This window comes from Haliaeetus albicilla, chromosome 13 (assembly GCF_947461875.1).
Source record: "Haliaeetus albicilla chromosome 13, bHalAlb1.1, whole genome shotgun sequence".
In the NCBI taxonomy this organism is placed as follows: domain Eukaryota; kingdom Metazoa; phylum Chordata; class Aves; order Accipitriformes; family Accipitridae; genus Haliaeetus; species Haliaeetus albicilla.
Genome location: NC_091495.1, coordinates 32,656,072 through 32,682,699, shown reverse-complemented (window position 1 = coordinate 32,682,699; position 26,628 = coordinate 32,656,072). Strand labels below are relative to the sequence as shown.

The following is a 26,628-nucleotide window of genomic DNA, read 5'->3' as shown; positions in this document are numbered from 1 at the left end:
GGTGCAGAAGCAAGATCACTTAGGCAGTATTCACTGGCAGCAGCTCAGGGAGGAGGTTAGGCTGGGAAACAGGTTTTGCCAGTGGAACAAGCCAAGCCAGTAGTCTTCTGTGTACCCCTCCGCTTGTGTTAGAGAAAGTGAGGCTGTGCTGTCTGACAAAGTTGCATGCTATTTACCAGTAGAGACTTTAACAGCAGCTTTCCATCTTTCTCCTGAAAACTGTGAGTCCAGACTGTTGTTATGCTAATGGGGAGTAGAGGCTTTCTGCATCTTTTTACTGTCCTCTACTACGAAGTGAAAACTTGTGGAGTAACTAGAACTTCTATACAGAATGTTTTCAAGCATAATTTAATACTATTGCAAGTGCAGCTTTTGAGAGAACTGGTACCGTGAGAATGGGATTTTGTCATCTCTTTTGTTCCTTGTGCATTTCATGTTCCACACACTGAATGTATTTTCTGAAGATGTTAAAAATAATTGCAGAAACTAAAATTAAAGGGTTAAAATGTACCGCTGAACTTCATTCTACCTGTAGTATCTGAGTACCTCCGTGTATTTCAATTATTTAAAGGCTGTTTAAATCAAATCGGCTAAATAACCTTAAGTTCTTTAACAGTAGCTGCCTCACAAATGGTTTCTAAGAGTAGAAATATGAGTTGGTTTAAGGGGGAGAAGGGAACCAACCAGAATTAGATATTGAAATGATATGATTAAGACATAGATTGTACTGTTCGTTACTTTTTTTTAATAAGGAGAAGTTTAATTCTAATGATAGATGAATCTAGCTTCAGAATTCTGGGTTTTGCAAAAGAATATTCATTTCAGGCAGCACTTATATTTTGGGACTTCATTCTTTGTAGTACTGGCTGTATAATATTGCTAGTTTGTAGTATGCTGAAATGACCATAAAATGAATCCTTTTCCCAACTTTTCTGAAAATATTTTATTTAGAGGTTAAATATTCTTCATTCAGTGTTTACAGTAAAGGCACTGCATTTAGTTGGTATGACTGTGCCATTAAAATAGCAAATAAGTTACACATTTGCTTCAGTGTGTTTCCTGCAATGTTGGTAAAAGCTTTTCGTTTAGAAATATGGAGTGAGACTGAAAGTATGAATGCATGGTCTGTTGGGGAAAGAAAAATAGTCTGCTCAACAGAAAATTATACAACTACAAAGCCTGCTGGGAATTCTGTCATGAGTGCACATCTGCTTTTGCATCTTCTTTTCTGTAGTAATGTGCCTAAAGGTAACACGTGAGTATTCTGAAGCTAAGCTAAACACAGAATTGCAGGGAAAAGATCTCCAGCATTAAGGAAAAAGGCAGTCAGCTCAAGGATTGTAAAATTTACTATTGTTTCAGAAAGTTCTTCTCCCTTTTTGTTACACACAAAGGTTAAACATATACTAAAACTATAATTATTTCAAAATGTGAGAAGATTTTGCAGCAGTAAGAGGCAAAAGTGATCCTTCAGAAGACCTCAAATGATGGCAGCACTGGCTGGCATGGAGCTTACGCATGCTTTTATTTTAAAGCCTGCGCTGAATTGTCTCTTATGAGACACTCGGTCTTTTACTTTCTTTGTTATTTTAGACCTACATGACACACTATGAACTCATACTTTGCTCGGTTGAGCTTTTAAAATGTGATTGGCAGGCTTAGACATTGCGACGTGCAGTAGTAGTGCCAAAGTCCAGAGGCAAGCTAGAGTAGGTATCCTTCATTGTTTACAACGTAGTTTGAAAAGGAGTTTGTTACTTCAGTCACCAAATGCAAAGGCAAGGCGAAGATTCTGATTTCGCCTCCACCCCAATAGGCTGGGATCATACTATACACAGCTTTAAAGAAAGCTATAATGAAAAAAACAACCTTGTGTTCAGTAGCAATGTGTTCAGCGATCTGCTAAAAAATACGTAGCTTGGATGTTTAACTCTTGGGGACTTCATTGGACAGTCCTATACATCTCAATTCATAAAAGGGGAAGAAAAACCCTAAAAATTGCTTGTTGTATTTAAGATTAATGTGAGAAGGCCATGAAATCTCTCCTCTGTATATTATTTAAGTAGATATTTACCCAACTGCGTTCAGTACAAGAATGGCATAGACCTTTCCCTTTGAAGCCTACATCCTAAAGGAAATGAGAAAACCCTAAAGCAAACCAGAGAACTTCCATCTCTTGTAGAGTTTTGGAAGCTCTAGGCTGTATGATTTACTAATGGGCAATCAAATTTTAAACACTTCACAGCATGCCTTGTTACTTATTTTCATGGATATATTTTTATTTACTATTGGAATGCTAACTCAGCAGAATAGCAAAAATTACTAATGCTCAAATGTATCGTGTTACTATTTGAAAGTCCTAGCTACTGTAAACTGTAAGAGATGTACAGAAATGAATGCAAAATGCTGTAAATCATTTGAATGGTTAATAGTTAGCAATGAAGCTCTCTTATGTGAGGGTAAGAGATTGTTTAATTTACCTAAGTGCATTTGCACATCTGTTGAGAAATCCAGGCCCCCATCCTGGCTTCTGGTCCACTGCTGCAACTCCGGTTGGGCAAGCAAAGAACCGTGAACACTAAATGATATTGCATTGCATGAATCAACAATTCATGTTGATAAGAAAAGAGTAAATCTAAGTGCAAATTCCAGCCTTAGTTCATTATTGGAGTTGTTAATGCATTTACATTCTGCCTATCTATACTGCAAAGATAAATCTTAATCTTTCAGTCATATCTTCTAGTGCAGCTGTTCGTACTAACTGAAGCCAGCTGAATGTTCAGGTCATGCTTTCTGGGGGTAATTGCCACCTGACAGAATTTTGTATGATGCGTTGAGGAAAATGTCACTTACACTAGAAGTAATTGTTAGCCATGAATCTCAACCAAAGGAAGAAATAGAAACTCTGTCAACATCTCAAACAGAAGTTTGAGTTCCAGATTTTAGCTTTACGTTATACCACGTCCTTAGATGCCATGAGGGAGATGGTGATAATCTTTCAAATTTCTGAACCAGCCTTTATCAGTAGATCTGAAGCATGCGCATACTAGGAACTGCTTTACTGATTAGAGCACTTTTATTATGTTCAGCATCTTGTGAGATTAGAGTGATATTTCCGTATGTATTTTGCAAAAGGATGAACTAAGACAAAGAGGAAAAACGGTTGTGAAAGATCATGTAAGAGCCATCGCTGTCGTTGAGAATAGGAGCCTCTGAATTTCATCTTGCAGTTCTTCACTTGTGCTGCTAGGCTGCGTTCCCATACAGTAAGCTGATTTGCCATCCTGTGGATGCACTTCAGCATGCTTTCATTTTCTTGCAGTGGATATTTTTTTCTCTTTTCCTTTAGCAATAGCTTTTCTGCTCAGTAATATTAGAGGAAATTGCAGCTACTTGGATAGGGACTTAGAGAAGTCGTATCAAAGTGTGCAGTACACATTTCTGTATCTTTCCTTCAGTGGAGACTCCAGAAGTATTGCCACTCCCTTCTAGGAAATTGTTCAGTTGCGTACTGTGTGTAGAAAACAAACTAAACATCAGTTAATACAGCCCACATAACCTACCCAGTGCGTGAGTAGCCTGTGTGAGAAGGAGGCAGTGTTTGCTCTGCTTTAGCATGCTAGTTGCCTCTCCTTACACCTAGTAAAATGTTTGCTCAGGGTGATGTAAAACAAAACGGGCTGAGCCTACCTAACTGTTCTGCCAGCAGAAGGAAGATGTCTTGGACTCCTGATTCCCACCCTGTGGTCCAGCCTTATTCCCTGTGTAGGACTGTTGCCTAGTGGACCACAACAGTAAACCAAGTCAGTTTATCAGACTGGGAGAAACGTATTCACTTTCTGCTGGAATTAGTTTGCTCTGAGTTACTGCAGTCAGGTAAATTACAACCAATGCAGGAGGGGGTAGACTCACATAAAGAAAAGGATCTTCTGTCTCAGCAGCAACTCTGGGATTAGATTAGACATTTCATGTAACAGCTTGGTGAAAGCACAGAAAGAATCAAAAATGCACGGCCAAATTAACAACAGATCTAAGAAAGGAGCTGGCAACCCAAGAACATGTTTCCTGTAATGATAATGTATCTGACAATTGCTGGCTGCCCCTTGTAAAGGAGCATTATTTCAAGCAGAATTAAAATGACAGCTAACAAAGCTGACGGAACTTAACAGGACTCCTCTTTGTTAATACAGATGCCACCACTAAAATATTTCTATCTGGTATACCTCAGGTACATGCATCTCAAGTGGAACTTTATTTTTTCCCACTTGGTAACTAGTGTTATGTGATAAATTGCATCATCTTTGAAACTAGTAAGGAAGTAATGCAGTCATACTGTTGTGTTTAGTTAGTGTAACTAGTTTACAGTTTTTGATCATTGATAATTACAAGAAACTGGGTGCATTCATAGGTCCAGACACTTGGAAAGAAATTCCTCCCTTGAAAAGATGTGTTGACTATCAATTTACACATTGCTGCCCAGGCTCTTCAATGCTAGGCCTTTATTTTGGAATTACCAACCCTTTTACATTCCTCCTCCCTTTATATTAAGGTCTGAGAGATGCCATTTCCAGCATCCCACTTCCCTTAGAGAGTCATAGGTTGCATCGATCCAGCCTTTTTCGTGTTGGCCACGGTTTGCAACTGCAAGCACTGGCAGGAGGGTACTGAATGTGAGAAACCTTCAGTATGATTCAGTCTTCAGCCTGGATGATCACTAAGCATTTCTGGTATGTGTGCTACCTTATTGTAATGGGATTTAAGGAAATGGGACTCAAAATCATTAGTCAGTGTTGACAGTCTTTGACTGACATGGTGGGTCTGGGATTGTGATTAGGCAGTTGGAGCATTTTTGGTGAATCATCCTACTGATTTAACGTTGCCTGCTTTCATTATATGCAGGGCTATATTATTCTGTCCCTGAGAGGTCAGAATGATGTATCTTCACTAGGAAAATCATCCTATAGTTGTAGGAATTTCTGGAAACATCAGATATCCCACCAAGAGACACTTCTCTAACAAACCGAAGAGAGGTTCACTGTTTTAAAATAAATTGCCATTAATCTAAATAGACAACATAGTGTTTGAAAATGACACAGCATTTAAGTTGCTCTGTCTGTATCTTTACATTGCTGGCTACGTGTCTTGTATCTGTAGTTTGCCTTTCTAAATACTACATCGCTATTTATTTCTAAATAACTTCTTCTAGATAAGCAAAACCATCTACATTTCATCCTTTTATGAACATAAATAGTGTGTGCAACCACAATGCTGTTCTTTTCTTTTCCTTTCCCTTTATTTATTGGAAGGACATACAGTTGTGATTATCCTGGGTATCCTGATGCCAGTGTAACTAATCAAATTTATGGTTCCCACAATTAGTGTTTGCTATGCGGGATGTCCTAAACATGTGAATGATTCAGTAGGGCTACTGTATGTATAAAATTTGCTTATGGTTCAGTAAGCTGGTTCTCACAGCAGTTGAAGTATTTCCACATTGGGCCTTGCAAATTAATGTTCTATTTTGAGCGTGAAGCTGTGAGTATATTCAGCTAGGCTACATTCAGATGGCAGAATAGCGTCGAGCATCATATTTAGGACTGTGATTTAGAGTTTAGAATAACCCATCTCATCTGAAAAAGTATCTCACTTTGGCCCTTGTGTATTCCAGATGGAATATGCCGCGTGTAAAAGTGGAGACTGATGCACTTCAGTTCTGTGTGGTTTTGTTAGTTGCTTTAGTGATTTTTGCTATTTGTGTTAAATTGATTTGCTTCTGTTTTGCTTTATGTGCTGTTGAATTCTTCATGTTTCTGAGAAATAGCTATTAAAATAGGAGACAGAAATAGGATTTATTTGTATGCAAATGCATTATGATGTCTGGTTGATTTACGTATGAAATATTGAAGTATCTTACAAAGATAGGTAAGGACTATTTGTCTTCCTCTGCCAAACAAGGGAGCTGATGCTAGTAATTTCCCTGAGTTCCACATGTTAAATCGATAACAAGATTAGAAGTATAAATTCCTATTCCCCTGCTGTATCTAGTAGATAACACTTTCTTCCATGTGAGGTTGCATTTTAATGCAAAGATGCTGCTTACAGATTTGATTTTAACTCCACAGCATGAAATGGCCTAATTTTTTAATGTTGTGTGATAATTCCTTACTCCCCACAATACCGGTTTCATTCACTGTTTCATGCTCTGTTCTTTCTGATGGTGCAATAACGCAATTTTTGTTTCAGAAGTGGAGGTGGGAAGCATACTAATTTGCAGCTGGCTGTTTCTTTTTATTCCCAGATGGTAATAAGAACAACTGTGGCTCATTTCAGTGCAAGAAATGATAATTTAGCAAGACTAGATAGGTATTCTTCACTAACTGGATACGTGATTAAAGCACTGCAGTAAGTGCCACTGCAATACATTCAAAGCTTTTTGGCACATCCCAAGGTGCATTTGGGATGGTAACAGGTGCCAATTATCAGTTTTTAGAAACCTCTTCCCAGTAAACTGCAGCAGACTTCATGTGGAGTACCGTCCTGCACAGGTGGCAACTGGCACATCCCTATGGTACACCATGCATAAATGAGGTCTTTCAAGTAGTGGAAGGCTGAAGTAATTGACAGCACTTTAAACCTGTTACAGGAAAATTAGAGGGGGTGGGGAAAAAGAAAATCGCAGCATGAAATGAAACCATGGTTCCAGACCTTTCCTGGAAAGAAAAAGCTCCATCTTCTGCCAGTCTCTTCAGAAAGTGTGTATCCTCTCAGCTTCACTGCTAGTTAGATGTTAAATGTGTCTTAGCTGCTAAAATAAGTTTTTTCCATAGGTGCAGGCTGACATATCTAAAGACAACATCTGGAAGTATTAACTGTTGTATAAGACATACCACCTTTGTGCTGTAGTTGAGGTGAAAGTCTCAACATGCTTTTTACCAAATTAACATGAGAAATGAGAAGATCACTATCACAGACAAGCTACTGACTAAATGTAGTTGATAGTGTCATTTTCTCTTTCTTGGTTTCTCTGCTAAAACATTGTCCATGTTAAGATTTTTTTCCTACTTTGAATGTTTCAGAATGCGAATCCCAGGAAGAACTGCAGAAAGGCTTGTACCCCTTTCAATACCTTGAAGTTGGTGTTGAAGTTCTTAAGAAGGTTTTTAATGAACCTGTTTCTTTGATTACATGTTAATCTTGGTGATCAGGGGCTTTAAAAATCCATTATTGTGGGGAATGCTGCTGCACACGTGTTACTGAACAAAACAGTGCAAAAACCCTTAACAAAAGACCAGCACAAAACTTCGTCTTGTTTTCTAATGTTTCTGAGGACTACAGCTAAAGCTTTCCAAATAAAGTTCATTCATATTTCTCTTCTATAAAATTTAAGTTTCTGAGACTCACAGAATTTGTTCTATCAGGAAACAAACATTCATAATAAAGTAGTCTGTTGGTGGGGCCCCTACTTTGATACAGATTTTTGACCATCTGTTGCCTAGTGGGCAAGTAAACCAATAAAAGACTAATTGGAATTTTCCTGGCTGAATTCTCAGAGGAGCCCTCAGGAAGTCTCACCTTGCTTTTGACCTGTTGGTTGGATTTTATTCAGCAGACTTCTGTCATTTTCATTTTTTTTCTCCCTTTTTTTTTCCTCCATTGAAAAATGAACCTGTGATAACAGGGAAAATAACTGTTGAAACAATATACAAGTTTCTTTACTTATGCTAAATCTTTGCTAGAGGCAGTTCTAATGTGATGTTCATGTTTTGGATAGGTATTTCTAGAAATGTGCTGTTGTTGAGACATCTGGGGATGGAAGGGGGGGGGCACAGAATATCCCAACACCAGATGGACCCTGGTTTGATTGCAGTTTAACCTTTATAGGGTCTTAAATCCAGGATAATACTAAGAGGAATCCATTTCTAGTATAACAACTTTGGGGTTTAAAAAAAATGTGCTGTTAACTTCAAAAAACAACAACAAAAAAACCCAAATCCAAACAGCAAACCCAGAAATGCATGCATATCTCTTGACTATTGTCTGTGATAGAAGAAAAGCTTGAATGCTTTGCCAGAGAGGTTTAGCAGACCTGAAAAATCTGCTCTTGCAGGGTGAGTAGGAAAGCTTTGCCAGCTGAGTGCCTGGAGAACCCAAGCTCTTCCTGCTGAAAGCGTGTCCTTTCTAAAGACATGTTTACTAGCCCTGGAATGGAGTATGTGCCTCACCCGGAGTCCTGCCACTCTTGTCTCACACGTGGTAGGTCCCTTTTTGGTGGTGAGCAATGCGTGCTTTTGTGTAGGAAGGGTCTAAAGGTTCCCTTGAGTTGATAATGACTGTTTTACTCATGCATAATGTATCCAGGCAGGATTAGCAAGATCCAATGTCAGGTGGTGGCATGAAAGGATGCTATCATCTTCCACTTAGTTATTATCTGTTGAGTTGTATTTCTCTCTGATACTTTTGTTGAGAAGAGATAGTATTGCACCAAACACTCACTAATGATCATCTCGGATGTGGGAGGGACATACTAATTTCTGTACTTACTCTTTTGTCTGCATTTGGTTCCTGTGCAGTGGATTACATCTACTGTTGTGCTGCTCCAGTACAACGCATCCTTCTACTCTGCAATATCTGTACTGATCACTTCCTTATAACCGCCCCCCCTGGATCTTAACTGCTGGTATGGGAATGACTTAATCATTAGCATCACTGCCATATGGTTGTAATGTTTTTCACTTCATTAAATAGTAACTATGGGTAAATACTGTATAAAACAGCAGTCACTGTAAATGGTCAAAACGTTACTGCTTGCTAGCCATTCAGTATGCCCATCAGATTGTAGTCTTTGCATCTAGTGTGCATTGCCTTGCATGGTGGCGTGAGCGAGACATGGATGAACTTTCTGATGAAAGGAAGCATAGAATATCTGGGTCAGAATTAGAAAATATTAGCATTTGTTTGGTCTGGCCCAGAGTTACATCTAGTTTCCCTTCACTTCATGGAGCATCCTTGTATGTTCTTGAGTGACCTGTGGCTCAGGTAGCCTCACAGACAGTTAATACTGTCATCATTCATCTTACTGAGTCATGACGGCAATTCAGAAACTATAAGTGAAAGTCTTCCTACAAAAATATCTGGAGCCTGTCAGTGAAGTGGAAACACTTCATGTATGGGGAACTGTGCTTTTTTGAGCACTCTGGCATGGCCCTGCTGAACATGAGTGCAGGAGCTGATTGGTGCTAGAGAAGTGCTGTTAAAATGCTGAAGGCAGCTGAAGTCTGCCAGATTTCTTGGCACTGCAGTAGTGTTTTGGTTCAGGTAAGAGTGCACTGCTGAAACAAATCTCCAGGTAGTTGCCACATCCCCCTTTTGGTTCACACTCAGCTGTTACTGGGCATCCAGTCTCTGCGAACAGAGTAGAGCAAATCTGAAGTAAACCCTGGCTTCCCTAAATATAATGATGAATTTAGGATGAATTTAGGTCCATGCTACCAGGTATTCCACTCTATGGATCCACATTTACTGTGCTGTAATACTAATGTAAACAAAGTGACTATGCAAGTCTTTTTTTTTTTTCATTCTCTCCCCCCCCCCCCCATTTATTTTCTCTGTTGCTATACTTTACATTCTAATAGTCAAAATAATTGATTCTGGGCAGGAATTGGCAGAAACTTGATCCTTTAAGTAATATGATCAAATGTTGCTTTTTTTCATTACATTCAGATGAGATTTTTAGAATAAGATCTCAGCTTCTGTTGCAGCCGAACTATTTTCATGTTTTAAAAGACTAGTTTTGCTGACAAGCCCAACAACACAAAAATATTTTCTTCATCATGACCTCTTGCAGTTTCTCCTAACACCTCTGTGGGACATGAAGAGTATCAAAAATGATCACAATTTTTTAAATGGAAAATTACGATCTATAAATATATCATTACCAGGGGTCCCTCAGCACTGACTGCAGCTATTCTCTTGCTGGTTGAAATGACAACAGGGTACTTGTTTTGTCACTTGAATTTGATTGAAAAATGTTTTTAACATGCATTTTTCTATTAGTGTTTGTGGATCATAAGAGCAGCTAACTCACAGGTTGAGCAAAGCAAAGCTGTTTTTCATCACAAGAACATGGGTTTTTTTCATAGTATGAAAAGATGTCTATATTTTAATCTTTACGTGAGAGAAAATATTTATAATAATTCATAGGAAAGTATGTCAGAATTTGAAGAAAGAAAAGATTATTTGTGCTTTATTGTCATTTGTCCTGAATATTAAGGTGACAACAGTTCCTCCTGCTGCATAATTGGTACAGAAAAAAAAATTGCCTTGGGAAGACATGCCCAGGCCACAAGGTCAATATTCCCAGCTCCTATATCTTACGTTTATGTAGAGAGGTGCATAGCAACCTTAATATGCTACAGGGTACAGAAATTTCTTCTCAAACAGACGATTCTCCAGCATTGGCAGCTAGGTTGGAACAAAGGCAACAACCATCTTAACACATTTCCTAGCTAGAAAGAAAAAGAATATTCCTTGGAGATCATAGAAGCGGGTTAATGGTAAACATGAATAACATAAGGATTTCCGTGCCATAATTTTGGAATTATAAAATGTTTTTTGGAACTCGGGAGTTCCCAGGACTGCTAAGCTGCAGAAGGAGGACAGCATGTATTGCTCTTGAAAATTGTAAGTTGACTTACAATTTCAAAAAAGATACAGGAGTTCTTGTTATAAACAAATGGTATAGTAATTTTTCTGTAGTTAAAACAGATACACAGTATATGGTTTTATTCTGGTCCCAGTTGTTGAACTCATCATGAAAAGACCTAGTGCACTTTCAATTTTCCTTGCATAACTAATGGCTAAAGGAGAGCCAGTAACATGCCCCGACGGCAAAGAGGACTGATGGTATCCTGGGCTGCATTAGGAGTATTGCCAGCAGGTCGAGGGGGGTGATCCTTCCCCTCAGCACTGGGGAGGCCACACCTGGAGTACTGAGTCTAGGTCTGGGTTCCCCAGTACAAAAAAAGATAAGGAGCTACTGGAGAGTCCAGCAAAGGGCCACTAAGGTGATGAAGGGACTGGAGTGTGTCTCCTACAAGGGGTGGGAGAGACTGAGACTGTTCAGCCTAGAGAAGAGAAGGCTCAGGGGGGGAGCTCATCAATGTATATAAATACCTGAAGGGGTAGTTTAAGTAGTGATGATGCAGGTGGCATATGGATGCTGTTGTGTCGCACACTGCCCAGTATCATCTCATTCTTTTCCAACTTTCCATTTGTGTTCACTGGCTGCCTTATATTTTATACGGAAGTTTCATGTTTTGAGGGCAAGGAAATACTTTTATTCTGTTTTGGTAGCACAATAAGTATACAATAACTGAAAACGATATAAACAGCAGTGATATTTATTGTGGGATATATTAAATACTTTCATATGAGTTTCAGTTTAGTTTTAAATATTTATTTATGTATTAAGTTCTAATGGCTTATAACATTTATTTAAAAATATAATATATACACAAATTATTTGTTAAATACTGATTTTTTTAATGTATTTTTATATGGGTAATTATTTCATTTCTATTGAAATGATTTTCCACCAAAAGTACCACCCTGTGCATAGGTCCAGGTCAGTAAGAGCTTTTGCTGTCTCTTCATGTGGGACTCCCAGAGAAGGCATGGAGTTGGGATTGGGTTTATTGCAGGAAAGGGGATAACTTTTCAGAGGGCTGAGAACATGCTCAGTAGGAAATTGGAATCATTAGTACTTCTGCTCCTGGCATGAGCTGCTGGGTTTATTTATTTATTTATTTTTGATTAACAGTCGCCATGCTTTCTGAATGTGAATGTATTACATGTTGATATGTAGCTATATCCACTGTCACACCGGTTATTTAGGCTGACCCAGATCGTATTAGTCAGAACAGGGACTGAACATCAGTGTTTTGCTAGTGCTGGTACAAATCCTTGGGCAGTTTAAACAATACCAAATACAAGACCATAAAGCAAGCTGTTTATCTCAATGTATTCACATAAATAGTGTGGAAGTATCCCTTGTCCTCATACAGACATTTTCCCCAGTTTCATTCATCAGTGTCCCCTTTTCCCAGCATCTGTGGATGGAGTTTCTAGCTTGGTTTCTTTGGGCAGGTGAAATATTGCTTCCTGTACAGGAACAGATGTGGCAGACTTTACAGGCTTTGCAAGATATAAATGTTCTGATGTACAGCTGTTCTGGTAGAAATTGGTTTTGAAACTGACTTTAATCATAGAAGCCAATATATCCATGTCATTGGCTTGTTTCTTGGGTTCAGATGTTGCTGACAGCCAGCCAGATTACTCATACAGCCTTATTACTAAACTGACTATGTTCAAAGCTATTTCAGCCTTTTTTGGTGCAGCAGGTGACATTTGTGGGCTGATTATATGAACCTGGTCCTTTCCAAGGCAACTCCAAACCTAGCTAGCAGGACATTGATTCTGAGGAATTAGCAGTCTTTGGCTTTGATAACTAATGGCAGCAAAGGATAGTCTCGGAAGGAGTTGAAACCATGTACCATTAGTAGATATATGCAAATCAGTGTGTTGGAATCCTGTTTGTGTTTTGTGTTTTGTTTTTGTTTTTTAAGAAGTCCTCTGACAGTAGAAATCGGTAAAATAAAACAATTCTACTCTGAGAAGTGATTAGGTGAGAAATCATTATGGAGAAGATCTAATCCTCATGGTTAATTTAATTGTTTAAATATGTTTTACCATTTTTATTCTAGTGAGGTTTGAGGGTTATATTATTATTGAAGGGGAGCTGCAATAGCACCATACTAAATCAATTCAGCTGGAAGTTTAAATCACCCTTACTGGTGCTGCTGTGTGAGGATGAACCTAATGAATGTTTTCTTTAGTGGCAAAACTGGTTTAAGAGGTTTCTACCACACCCTTCTTCACCTCCGTAATTATGCCGGTGCAACTCTTTGAGGGCTGCACTGCAAGCTTTTATTAGTGAAATGAACTAGGTTTCAAACAAATCTCCTCCTCCTCACTTTCCCTCTTTATTTTTTTTAAACCCAGATAATTTCATCAATTCAGTTTACAGCACCTCTTCCTCTACTCTCCTCCAATGCACAAAAAACCAGTTCCATTAGCTCAACCGAGGAGGTAGCAAAATGTAACATCCAAATGGATTTCCTCTGCTTAAAAATGCCTATTATAGTGGAATTTTTCCTCCTCCTTTCTGCCATATAGGGTAGCATATCTCAGCCTGGCTGGAAATCAAATTCTCTGGTTTGTTTTACAAAACTGTGTTGGTGAACTTTTAATTTGTACCCCTTTTTAACGTACAACTCTGGTTTTATGTCTTGTTTTAATGGTATTGCTGTGTCTCAAACCTCTAAGAGTTCTGAAAAGTTTCTTCTAGCAGCACAATGCTACTGTTTTGCACGTTTTTAGCTATGGACCAGTTTTCATGTCTGTTTACAGTCCTTTACATTCATTCTTCTATCTGTATGGCAGGGAAGAAAGGCTCATGTGCAACGGTGTGCTAAAAGGCTGGTTAACTACCTGCCTATCAGTCATCTTTAAAGCTGGTCCTTCCCAGTACACACCCTATAGAAGTAGAAAAAGCAAAATACCTTTTCTGAAAGAATTTGATTCTGAGCAGATGCTTTGGCACGTGTAGATATGCTGCATAGTATAGCATATCTTCTCATTTCTTTCATTCTGCATGATAGGTGACCTTTTGCCTGCAAATTTATGGCCCCGTCAGTGGCTGTACTTCACACAAACTTCCTAATCAGCTACTTCAATCATAATGTTGTTGGTCTGAACTCTGCAGGGCAAGTTTCTGATCACTTTGGTTGCTGCTATGTTCTTCCTTGCAATAGAAAAAATACTTGAGACTTGCTTGTGATCTCTCTTACCACACAGATCTATTGTCAGCTAACATTTCCTTTTTATCTTAGAAGATAATAGACCAGCTATGAAGAAGGATATCTTTCACTGTTAAACACAGTGGAAAATATCAAAGGTTTATAAAATAACAGTGTAGAAATTATGTAAATATTATCATTGACCTTCATCATCATCATATTCCAGTGAGTCATGTTACGCTTGGGATGAATGAAAGATTTTTGCATAACTTTATTACATGGGACATGATTCACTTCATCTATTGGGGCTTTTTGAGATGACAAGCAGACTTAAAGGGCTGACTTGTCTTCAGGGACACTGACTCAAACCAGTAAAGGGATGAGGGTGCTTGTTGTGTTGTGCCACCATGTTGAGGTTGCATCTTATGACTCTGCCATCTGAATGGGTGTGTTGGGGAGGACACTGGATGTGCTGAAGATGACCCCCTCTGTGCCCCGAGAAGCTCAGTGGTGCCACATAGGGCTGGTGGTATTGCAACAGCTCACCTGGGGCGAGGGGACCTGAGGGAGCAGCGGCTTGACAAAACCCGTGGTAGGAAAGAGGGAGAAGAGCGCCTGGCAGGAGAAAAGAGATGACACAAAACCATTAACTGTTTAATTCTTGATGGGAGAGGAGTGAGCTTTAATGCTGTGGACGGTGGTCCCCATTCGTGGGACCCCAGCCCATGAGAGCAGTCACGGAGAGTTGATGCCCTGGGACTGTAACACAGGGGCAAGAGGAAGAGCCAGTGCTGCAGCCTGCATACAACGCATCTTCCAGCCTTCACCACCATAGCCTGGGAGAGGCTGAGGGAAACTTTCCGAGGGCTGTGGCACTTCTGTTTGCCTGTTGCTTGGCTCACCCAATGTCAGATCCATTTACAACATTCAAACATCTGCCCTTCAGGGCAGCCTCTGGGGAATTCTGTGTGGAAGTCCAGGTTGGGTTATCACAACACAGAATTGCAGCACCTCTGCACTCTGGCACTAAATGCTCAATTCAGGGTCCTGAAAGACCTGTAATAAGGCCACTGTTTCGTAACAGAGAGAGGACTAATTAATGAGCTACAGGAGGGACTGAACTGTGAAAAGAAAAAGCAGTGATGATACAGAACTGCTTACATTGGTCAAAGCAGTATCTGCGAAGGATGAAAGGAGAAAACACCCAGTGCCAACAAGTGTCATGCGAACACAGGTTGGAAGGGTAGTGTGAAATGCTCGTATGCAATGCTGGGTTACGAGTTGGACATTGTTGTAAGCTACCTAGAGACTCTGGAAAACGAAGTGTGATGGTATATAAAAATGGTGGGAGAAAATAAAATATATCTTACCTGGAATACAATGATCAATTCTGCATATTTCTCTACAAAGTGATCTAACAGGAACAATTAGACACAGGTGACAGAAGAAAAAATAACTAAAAGAGGAACTTGCGCAAGAGGGATACAAACCACTGAAAAGTATAGAAAAGTCATGACCAAGCCTTTTTAGAAAGGTGTAAGAGCAAAAGACTAACTTGAAAGACAGCAAATGGAAGAATAAATATTTTATGGAACACATAATTGACCTGTATAACTCACAGCACTAAGATCAATTTAAGAAGATTTAAGCATTTTAAATTATTTTTTAAAATAAGCACTTTTGTAGACTATGATGACATTCAAAATTACATCGGAACAGATAAAGACATTTTGTATATTTATGTAAACTTATAATAGTAGAAGTCCTCCAAGTCATAAGAGAGTAAATGACTTTCAAGGAAAAAATCCCCTTATGTGAACAGAACTGAAACCCTACTGTTTGTATCTTGTGGGGTTTTGCTCTTTGTGTGATCAATCAAATATGGTCTGTCTCAAGACACTGAGCTAGATGGAGCATTGATCTTACTTAATTTGGCAAATCCTGCTGGTCTTGCCCATGTGTTTTTTTCCTGTGAGCTTTTTTGAAGGAATGGTACCTCTAAACTATGAATAGACAATAGAAGGGATTATATGTGAGTAATATCCTTTTATCTCTGGTGTTACTTTGCTTTTGAGTTTGGGCAGGTTATCTGAGGGTTTGGTTTTTCAAAGGTCAGTGCTTTTAAATGGGTGATTATTATCTGATATTTGCATTATACATATGAAAATACAGCATTCAGTAAATCTTGTCTGTCTTCATAATCAGTAATACACGTGTTCAGATATGCTACATAGGCAATTGAATTCTAGTCACCAGTAGCAAGTCTCCTTGATAGAATAAAGAAATGTCTTCATAAGTAGTCCCCTTTTTGTGAGCATCCTTTTCTCATAACAAAAAGAATATCTTAGGATTGCAGTTGTAATGCTTCTGAACATGGTAGTTTCCACTGAAAAAGGCAAATCAGCATACATTTTATTATCTATTATTTATCTAGAACTAGCATGTCCTAGGTACTTTACAGAGGGATTACAGAAGGGAATTTCCTTGAAGAGGTTACAGTACAAAGAAGCTACAAACAGGTGCAGGAGCAGAGATGGGAGGCAATAGAGTGCAAGTGTCTGAAAGCTGACATGGAGTATCTCCTGCCTCGGATCTGTAATTTCCTCTCTTTTAATGTATGGCTGTGTTGGGGGTTTTTTTAATTACTTTTGTACAGTGATGACTAAGATTATAGTCATTGTTAGGAAAAGTCACATAAAAGCAGTTTCATACTGGGAAAAAGTATGGATCTTTTTCCTCCCCGCTTGCCATAGCCTCATAAATTGTGACTGGTTTAGTTCAAGTTTTTCAATATAATCATTCCCAAGCAGTGACTCTGTGTCCCGAGTAGCAAGCAAACATTGATCACTCATCCATTGTTTTTAGAAGATGTCATCCTCTTACTGCTGCTGGTTTAGTGGAGCATGTATTTTCTCCTCCGTCTGAAACTCTCAATGCTCTTTAGTATTATAGTTCTTGTAATTGTTAGCAGCTGAGGAGCAGATACACAATCCCCTCAGCTATCCCTTAAGTGATGTGACAACCTCACCAGAACAGCAGAGCAGACCTTCGAAGGTAGCACCTGCTTCCAGCATCTCACCTAATTCTGTGAATTGGGAAAATTTCTGGAAGGGTTAATCAGGCAGGCTAGTCTGAGCGCCCAGTTTAATATAACCTTGTTGCAAACTTTCCTGTAGTACAGTCTTTCTCATTCTACACTTTCCTCTGAGTCTGGGTGCATGCTGTGTAGCACCTGGAAGTATAATGTCTGTCCTTCAGAAGGAATTATGAGAGAAGTATTGGAGAGGTACCAGAACCCCTCCTCACCAAGAAGTGAGCTGATTTGCTGCCTGGGTCAGTGCAGGGGCTGGAATTAAATCACCATCAACCAGCTCTGTGCATAATGAACCTACAGATGTGTCAGATTTTTTTGTATGCATGATACAGTTGTTTGGGTTCAAATTAACGAAAGCTTGGATTAATTGTATAGTGCAAACATATATCAAATTTAGGAACCTGGAGCTTGCAAGGGACTTTCTAGGTCTGCATGTTCAATTTCTGCTTGTCATGTATGGCCTCTGGATATTGCACCATCCATAAAGTTACCAAGCTTCATCAGGCTCCATTTTAAACATAGCTGAGTTCTCTCCCTGGTACTGAAAGTGGATGGCTGCTCCAAAACTCTTCTCTGAAGCTTAAAAACCTTTTTCTAATTTCTAGACTAAATTTATTCATGCTACATCAAAGCTATTTGTTTGTGTGGCAATATTATTCTTCATCTAAAGCATTTCTTTTTCCCTTGGTAGTACTTGCATGCTGATGCATTAACAGGGAGATAGTATATCACTTTTCAGCCTCCATTCAGCTGTGCTGAGGAAGCCAACCACTTTTATCTTCCTCTCATAAAATAGTCTCTATTCCCCTGATGGTTTCAGTAACCTTTCTCTGCTCTTCTTCCAGTGTGAATTCATTCTTTAAGCGTGGATATACAGAATGACGAAGATTAGTCCAGATGAGGTCTGATCTGTGTCTTACTCGAATAACACACCTCTAGTTCTGCTTTACTGAAGACACCTTGATGTGATGGAGCATTGCAGTTGTCTTTTTTTGTGTTTGCGTCACATGGGGTCAGTTTTAGATCCCCTAGGATCTACTCAAAACACACATCTTTATTCTCTTCCAAACTTGGAGTTGATTGCCTCTAACAAAATGCTTTTAGGAAAACTAAGCAATGGGGGCTGGTCCTCATATGAATGTGAGATAAGGAAAGATAGAAAACAGAGTAGGAGAAAATGGTTAGTTCTTGAAGTAGGGGGATGTCACAAGGATTGTTCCTTGGAGGCCTGTGTTGGGGCTTATGCTGTTCAACGTATTCGTAAATGACCTGGAAGAGGGACGTAACAAAGTTTCTATGCTAAAGACACAAAATTATTTGAGGCAGTAAGGATCATGGAAGAGCTGCAGGGCAACTGGGCAATAAAATGGCACTTGAAAATGAGTGCGGATAAAATGTTAAGTCACAGTTTCACATATGAAGAGATGGAATCTGCACTGATGGATCCCCAGATACTTCTGAGGAGCAAGATCCTGGGGTTTGGATAGACAGCCCCAAGAAAATATCAGCTCAGTGGTAGTCAGAAATGCCAGTCAAATGTCCAGCATTATTAGGGACAGAGTAGAATACAAGGTGAGAAACCTTCTCTGCAACTTCGGAAATATGATTCAGCTGTGTCTGGCGTGCTCTGAGCCATTCCGGTTCTCTTATCTCAAAGCGGGTAAAGCAAACAGAAGGTGAGCAAGAAAAAAAAGCCATTAATTAATACGATTTTCTGGGGCTTGAAAGACTGAGCTTGGGTGAATTATTCATAATGTCATTAAAATTCAAATACAACTGAAGTTTCCTGTCGGGTTAGCTAACACTGAGAAACCACACCTCATGCGTTTCTTCTCTGAAACTTTGTACGTTGTAATGATAAGATGTTTTGCCTGTCTTTAATTTTCTGGAAGTGTCTCTGCATCTTAAATAAAAAGAACATTTCCTGTTCTTACTCTGCTGGAAAACTTAAAAGAGCAATGCTTCTACTATTAAATTCATTAATGTAGAGGGGAAATCTCTCATGTTCACGTAAAACCTGAAGGGGCTTGCAGAGCACCTGGTTTCGCAGGGGGGCAGGCAGGGGGTTCCCAGGAGCCCTCAGGGAATGTCTGCCCGGTCCAGTCCTGCACTGGGCAGACAGGGTGAGTGCAGAGTGAGCCCAGTTCAGAGATCAGAAGCAGGTTAACCTGGTACGCACTGGGGTCTGCCTGGGTTCCTCGAGATAGCTAGTTGCTCTGGAAAATGCCTCATTGTACAGCACTAACGTGACCTGAATGAGCTGGCAGATCTGGGGCTGCAGAATTACTAGGGCCTGTCTGCACTTGCTTGGTTTGATATCAGTGTAAAGACTGCCCAAACTAGATTTCAAGAGATTTCCTCTTCCTTGCTGCAATGAAAAGAAAATACTAATTTTTTGGTTGGCAAGCAGAAGAAAGCATTCCTGGTTTATGCTGGATTTACTGTTCTTTTCTGTGCCTGTGATTTGCATTGAGAACCAGGCTGTCTGGCATAGTGTGCTTTGGCAGCATAGCTGCTTGCGCTGGGTACAAGTGTAATTGCACATGTTTGTGGAATTGAGATTGCTGGCCACGATCAGCCTGTACACCAGTGGATACATTCCTGCACTCTGAACAGATAACTATTGATACTTTGGGTGTATAAATGACTAGGCAAAAATACAGCCACAGTGGTTAGATCCCAGGAGTCTTGCTGTGAAAATGTTTGTTCTGCTTTTGGATCTCTTTGGATTATCATCTGAACGCCTTGAGGAAGCATGGAAGTATATAGTGTGGAATGCTGATTATAATACTTACATGTAATTTAAATGATTTTCACAAAAGGTCTTGGAGTGTTTTACTACAAAGTAGATGTAGGAACATTTTTCTGAAGTATAGACTATTCCACTTGACAAGGTAGGTAAAAGAAGTTATATCACTTTGTAAAACTAAACAGAAAGGTCAGCAGGAAAACCCAGAATAAAACAGAAATTTCCTGGCATAGTTTCCCACTCCTGACTAGGCATTACTTCCTTCCCCAAAATAAGCATTTATACAATTACATTCACAATTTTGAAATATAATTCTTTTTTTTCTTACTTGCTTATTGCTAGTACTTAAGCTTTGTTTGCCTGCTTAAAACTTTGAACAGCATTTGTCAAAAATAGCAGAATTCAGAATTAGCAATAGTGAAGCATTTTTTGTTCCTCACACAACGTAGCCAATGTCAAATTGGTACCTGAGCTCCCAGCTTTAGCTTAACCTATGCCTTCTCTGCTTTTTTCCAGGCTATGGACACACAGTGCCTTTATCTGATGGAGGAAAGGCCTTCTGCATCATCTACTCAGTCATCGGGATCCCGTTCACACTGCTTTTCCTGACAGCAGTGGTACAGCGCATCATTGTATATGTCACCAGGCGGCCTGTACTGTATTTCCACATTCGCTGGGGCTTCTCCAAGCAGGTTGTTGCAATCATCCACGCTATAGTCCTTGGGTTCATCACTGTCTCGTGCTTCTTCTTAATCCCAGCAGCAATATTTTCTGTTCTGGAAGATGACTGGAATTTTTTGGAATCTTTTTACTTCTGTTTCATTTCTCTGAGCACCATTGGCCTTGGAGACTATGTGCCAGGAGAAGGCTACAATCAAAAATTCCGAGAGCTGTATAAAATCGGAATTACATGTAAGTGTCAAACTAACTAGCTAAATAAAAGGCATTGTATTAAAAAAAAAAAAAAAATCAGACTTTCCCTCCCCGTTCTGTGGATGGTGATTGTTTTGTGAGCTGTCAGCTAGCAAACTGGGCATTGTAGGTAGCTGTGCAAAGAGGAAACCTTTAAATAAGGTCAGTTTCCTTAGTTATGAAGGAAAACGCTAAAATCAGAATTCCATTGTGCTAAACCATAGCTGCTTACTCTCTTTATTAATAGTAGAAAAAAATGCTCACGTTACTGTTACAAAAATGTTTATGGGCATCTTGGGCTAAGATTTCAGTGCTCACAGGAAGAGCCAGGAAGATGATCCTTTTAACCTAAGGCCATCTTGTAAGGTGAGATGACAGGAGGACAGAGACAAATCGAGGAAATGAGGCAGAATAGCAAAGTTTCTGACTCCAGTTGTAAGATAAGATAGCTGAAGCTGGCACTGGTACATACCAGCTGTCAAAGAGAGACAAGCAGACTGAGGTAACCGCAAAGCAAGACCATGAATGTTAAATTCAAATTGTTAAATTATGTTTGACACAGAAGAGAGGCACAGTGATCAGTGATTTGATCAAAATAGAGCTAAGAAAATTATCTTTGTGTTGGCATTCTGAATGAACATATGCTGAGGGCAATATTCTCCAGTGACAGTGTTTTGAAGCATCCCAGTTTCTGATACAGCTTCAGTCTGCACAGTCCTGGGTCATCAGACACCACCAGCTAAAAGATCTGAATGGCCAAACCAAACCTTTCCTGTCAGGTCCTTTTCTTAGCTAGTATGCATTTGTCTGTGCTCCTGTGCATGATCCAGCAATCTTAATGTAGGCAAAGTGTCCATAAATTTGGTTTTGTGTTTTACCTAAAAAAAGATTGGGCCTTGAATTTTCATTCCTTGAAGCAGGGTCTTGAACTAGCCAACAGAACACTTTATTTTGTCCTCCTGCCAGGCCTGTTCTCATTGCAGGAGATTTCCCCCTCTGCCCATTGTGTTTCTCTTTAGCAGCAGTAGCTTTTAATGATTACCCTGCTGATCTGCAGAGTTGATTTGGGGATGCTAAATGATGAAGTGAATGGAGAAAGTCATGCATAGTAAAGACCTTGTAAAAAAATTCTAGCCATTCTGAAAACTTAAAATCAGAAGAAAACATTATGGCTCAGATTATTCTTCTTCAAACTTTAGAAAACCTAGGAAATAGATTGCAGGAAATACTAAAAGGAAAAAGTAGCTTTTAGGCAAAGCTATGACCTTAGAATATTTAATTTCAACAGTTTTTAAGGTCATAACTTTTAAATTATTCTCTTTCCTTTCATGTGAACAATTCAAGGAACCAAACAACGTATAAAATGTTTTCTCTTGCTGAACCTAAATTTTCTTCAAGAAAAGTTTTGGAGTTCTACATCAGAAAATGCTTAATGAGTGCTACAGGCTTTTCAAGAATTTTTAGGAGAACACAAGTCCTGTTCTAAATCAAGTGGTGATCAGCTGGACTGAATTTCAGAGATAATTACAAAATTCTCGGTGCAGATTTATAGATGGCTTTTAATTGTCGTAGCTTTGTCACTTCTTCCTTGTGTTAATGCATAGCTCCCATTTGATGTCATGAGATTAAGCTTAAAAACAATTCATAAATTTTAGCTGTAGTGCTGATTTAGATAAGTACCTGGTATTGCAATATTGATTTAATTGTGCTCCTGGAAGGAAAAGGAGAGTGTTATTGCCAGTGAATAATCAGTAACTACAGGTGAAATATTTATGCCTTTAGGTAACAGAACAGTGACCATATGTAGATTATAATAATTAATCTGTGTTGATCTTTCAGCACATTTAATGTTCAGCCTTTGGATGAGCATGTTGTACTAATAATTATACACTTAGCTTCTGCTTGATTTACTCATTGAAATGATAAAATATTCAAGTAGTCATTCTCCTCATTAAATTGTAATGATGAGTAGCAGGGATCTAATGGAACACTGAGATTAAGAAATGCTCATTTTAACACCTTCCCTCAAATTCTAGATGCATATTTTTGGAGAAGAAAAAGAAAAAAGAGCACAGTGGCCCGTTAACCATGTGAAGCTCCATTTCCAGAAGTCTCAGGCTATGAGAGCTGACTATTACCTTTAAAAATCAGAGTCAGTACACCACCAAAGTCATCAGTAATGCTATTTAAGTGACACTTCCAAGTTTGGATAGTTTATGTATGTTAGTAAAACATTGCAAATAGTCTTCAAGGTGTCATGAGATATAGCAACTTTGTCAGGTTTGTAAAGTATCAGCAGTAATTTTACAGTAATTAAAGCCACTAGTGTTACTTTTTTTCATTGTATGGGGTCTTGTTGATTGTAGAATGAAAAAGGAAAAAAATGATTTGACAGTCTAAAGTGAGTTACAGAGCTCTGAAACTGGGTCATAAAGAAAATTAACATAGTATTCAGATGTGATGGGGGTGGGAAAAGTTACAGGGTTAAAACTCTTCCAGCCCTACTTAATATGCTAATAATTAAAATACTTTTTTTTTCTTTTTTTTTTTTTGTACCCAGGTTATCTGTTGCTGGGCCTTATTGCAATGTTGGTAGTTCTCGAGACTTTCTGTGAACTCCATGAGCTCAAAAAGTTTAGGAAGTTGTTTTATGTGAAGAAGGACAAGGAAGAGGACCAAGTGCATATAATGGAACACGACCAGCTCTCCTTCTCTTCCATCTCAGACCAAGCAGCCTCCATGAAGGACGATCAGAAGGCCAATGAGCCTTTTGTGACTTCCCAGTCCCCAACTTCCAATGACAGCTCTCTAAACAATTAATACAGGGGTACCCATGCCATTGTTTTGGTGCATTTATGCTACTTACCATAAGAAATAGAACGCCTCATATTCTTTTTCTGAAAATAAAAAAGCTGGAAGACTGTGCTGCTTTAACAAGGATTCATCACTTCTGACACAGAAAAGACTTCTGGGGAAAAATGGGGGAAAAATGTTTTTCCCTGTTCCTTGGGAATAGGGAAAAAATGTACGATGTGGCTGGGAACATTAGGCCATTTTGCTTGAGGGATAAGGAGTTAGGTGTACTGCTTTCAGAGGTGCCAGAGAGAAAGGCTTGCACAAGCAACTTCATCCAACATCTTTAGGAGAGTAGGCCTTCACTGACATCCAACTCATCTAGTGGCACACCCCATCTTACAACTGGGTGACATAGCAAATTCTGGGATGTGCACTTTTGTCAGCAGTGTAGTCACAGATTTAATCTAAACACACCAAATATCTTAATCTGGAAAACATTTCCAGAGCAATATCTATAGATCTGCTGGAGAGGGGAGTATCTAGATTGTCCCTCTATTACCCAGTAACTTGCAGGTGCAAATAATAATTCTAGGAATGAAGAAACAAGGCTATGGTCCTTCCTTTGCCCATGCCATTTACATTCAAATTTCCTACTTCCTTAAAAGGTCCCCTAATCACAAGAAAAATGTTGTCCTGAAGAGAGTGTGCCTTGAGTCTTCCACGCTGTTTGTCTTTGTGTGAAATACTTTTGTAAACTCTGAGAGATAGCAAGACTAATTCAAAGTGCTGAGCAAGATGGGGTTGTAGGGAAGGGAGATGGCTGCATTTCAGTCCTCAGCCCTCTGAAATGGGCAGGAGTGGGTTTTTAGCTATGGGGAATGGAATAGAGTCAGCGAATGCCACAGCTGGCATTGTGATGTGCTTATGGCTTTCTCCTAGTAGATGGTTGAAATCTGTTCAGCAGCAGAAGGACTCAGCGCTATTTCTTCCACAGTGCAGCCCACTGTGTGCTCTCTGCAGAGCTGATAGGTGAGCAAAGGAACAGAAACAGTGAATTTGAACGTAGCCCCTTTGTCTTTTGCTTTTCTAACTAGTACTCAGAGCACTTTGGAGGAGAAGGGAATGTTTCAGGGCAAAACAATTTTTCAGTTTTTCATATGGCAAGAAAAAAGGAAAAATGTCACATTTGGTTCGGATGGAACCGAAATTTTTTCCCCTTGGGAAAAGTCACTAAAAAGTCAAGATCTCGCTCAACTTCTGAAGCTGGAACCTCTTTGGCTGTAACAGGAGAGGTGTTTTAGTCCAGCTACCAGACACTGTGCTGAATGCAGGGATCTCGGAAGTGAATTTCAGTGAGCAGGAGATGAGACTTCAGTGGTTGTAGTACTTTCTCTTCTGGCCTTAAGAATCTATGATATGGGAATCTTGATAATGCTTTGCAATGAACAAAAGATCTGGAGCACAAATAGCCATATTAGGACAGCCTCCTACATAGGAATAGTGTAGAGGAGAGCTTTTTCTCTGCAGTGCAAGCATGCCAGATTGCCTGTAATTTGGCTTTTAGTGTTTAGAGCTGAATAGTATTTTACTGTAAAAGAAAAAAATGCAGTGTGTCTAGATTTAGCGCACGTGGGAAAAATACTTGAAAGTAAATAACCCAAAATATACTGTGTTTGAGCTTAATTATAGCTAGCATCAAACAGATTTTATATCTTTACTGGAAAAACTTACTTTATGGTTAAATCAGCTGAAAGTCTTCAATTAAAATTTATATTTATAGAAAACCAGAGCTAAAGGCTTTGGTTGTTTTGGGTTTTATAGATTAGATGAGAGCATACTGTGTTTGCATGTTCCCAGGAAAGTGGCTATTTTTATACTGCTTAAGTTAACACAGTTCTATTTATAATGAATGTTAACCAATATATATGTACATATATACATAAATATATTTATATACTGTACATATATCATAAGTCACCAGAGTTTAACAGACTTAGGAATGGCATTTTAGATTTTTTTTTTTTCCCTGGGCTTCTCTTTATACAGTCAATAATTGAAAACTATGGCATTAAAATGATACTGACATAAAATTAAGAGTACTGTACTACAAGAAACATTTATACAGTTTTTTTCAGTGGAATTTTATTGATTGTTTTCAGTACCTTAAAACTCAAGATTACTTTTAATTTCATGTAACATTAAGCTCTAAAGGATATGCACAGATGCTAAACGATATACAAAGTTAATTTTGCAGCGTGTACACAGTTGCAAAATGTAGACACATGAAATGAAAGCACAGAATTCAAAGCAGAAGCGAAAAACTAAGCAGTATACTGTGATGTAGGTGAGTATTTGTTATTTTAAACTTAAATAAAATTCTGGCTTTTGCCTGCCTGCACTGTGAAGTGGGGAGTATTTTCTTTAGTGGTGTGTGTATGTGCACATACTGTGCAAAAATCCTGTCTGCGTTTGTCAAGATTATGCATCCTTTAGTTAGCCTTCCTCAACTCCAGGAAGGGACCACTAATGCCAGAGTGTGTTACCTAACCTTGATATTAATTGTAGCTTAGCATTGTGTTGATTATTCCTATGAAAAAAAGCATTCCAAAGTGTGTTTGGTTTTGTTTCAGATGCTGACTGATTTTAGCAAATAAAAAATAGTGGCATAACATTTATCTTGTCTTTATAACCTAACTACTCCAATATTTGAGGAAATCTGAAAAACTGTCATTGCAGGTTATCAGTACCACTGATGAAAATAATGGCCTTCATTTTCTACAGCTTTTACATCTTCATGTGAAGCCAACACACAAGATCAGAGTAGTTAAAACTGGAATCCAGGTTAGAAGGAGAAAGATTATCGTGCAAGAACCTTAGTATAAAGCGCATATCTTTCCTAGGGGCAAACTGTGAAGCAGGTGCATGTAAACCCAAATGGAGAGCACGGGTCATAAAACAACGGCGCTGAAACTAAATGCGAGCAAATTACTTACACAGAGAAGAGAATTGTCTGGGTCCTGTCCTCACTCTCTTGTCTTCAACTGATCCAGGCATATATCCCATTAATAGCTTTATTCCCACGCTACAGCTGACATTTGCCATCTTCTCTTTGTCTTTCAGTCATTAAATATAAATAAATGTGGTTTATTATTACTTCAAGGGAAAGGACTGGCAGGCCATTAATTTGTGTTGGGGGAAAGAAAATGGAAGAACTCACTTGA

The 26,628-nt window shown here is 39.0% G+C and overlaps 1 protein-coding gene across 1 annotated transcript in view; it reads left to right on the top strand.

Moving 5' to 3' along the window:
- Window positions 1-26,078, top strand: part of KCNK1 (potassium two pore domain channel subfamily K member 1) — a 36,473-nt gene extending 10,395 nt beyond the window's left edge. Inside the window, exons 2-3 of the mRNA XM_069800736.1 lie at window positions 20,216-20,611; window positions 23,172-26,078. Of these exons, the coding sequence (XP_069656837.1) occupies window positions 20,216-20,611; window positions 23,172-23,431 (656 nt within the window). The 3' untranslated portion in view covers window positions 23,432-26,078. The remainder of the gene's footprint in view (window positions 1-20,215; window positions 20,612-23,171) is intronic.
- Window positions 26,079-26,628: the final 550 nt, after the last annotated feature.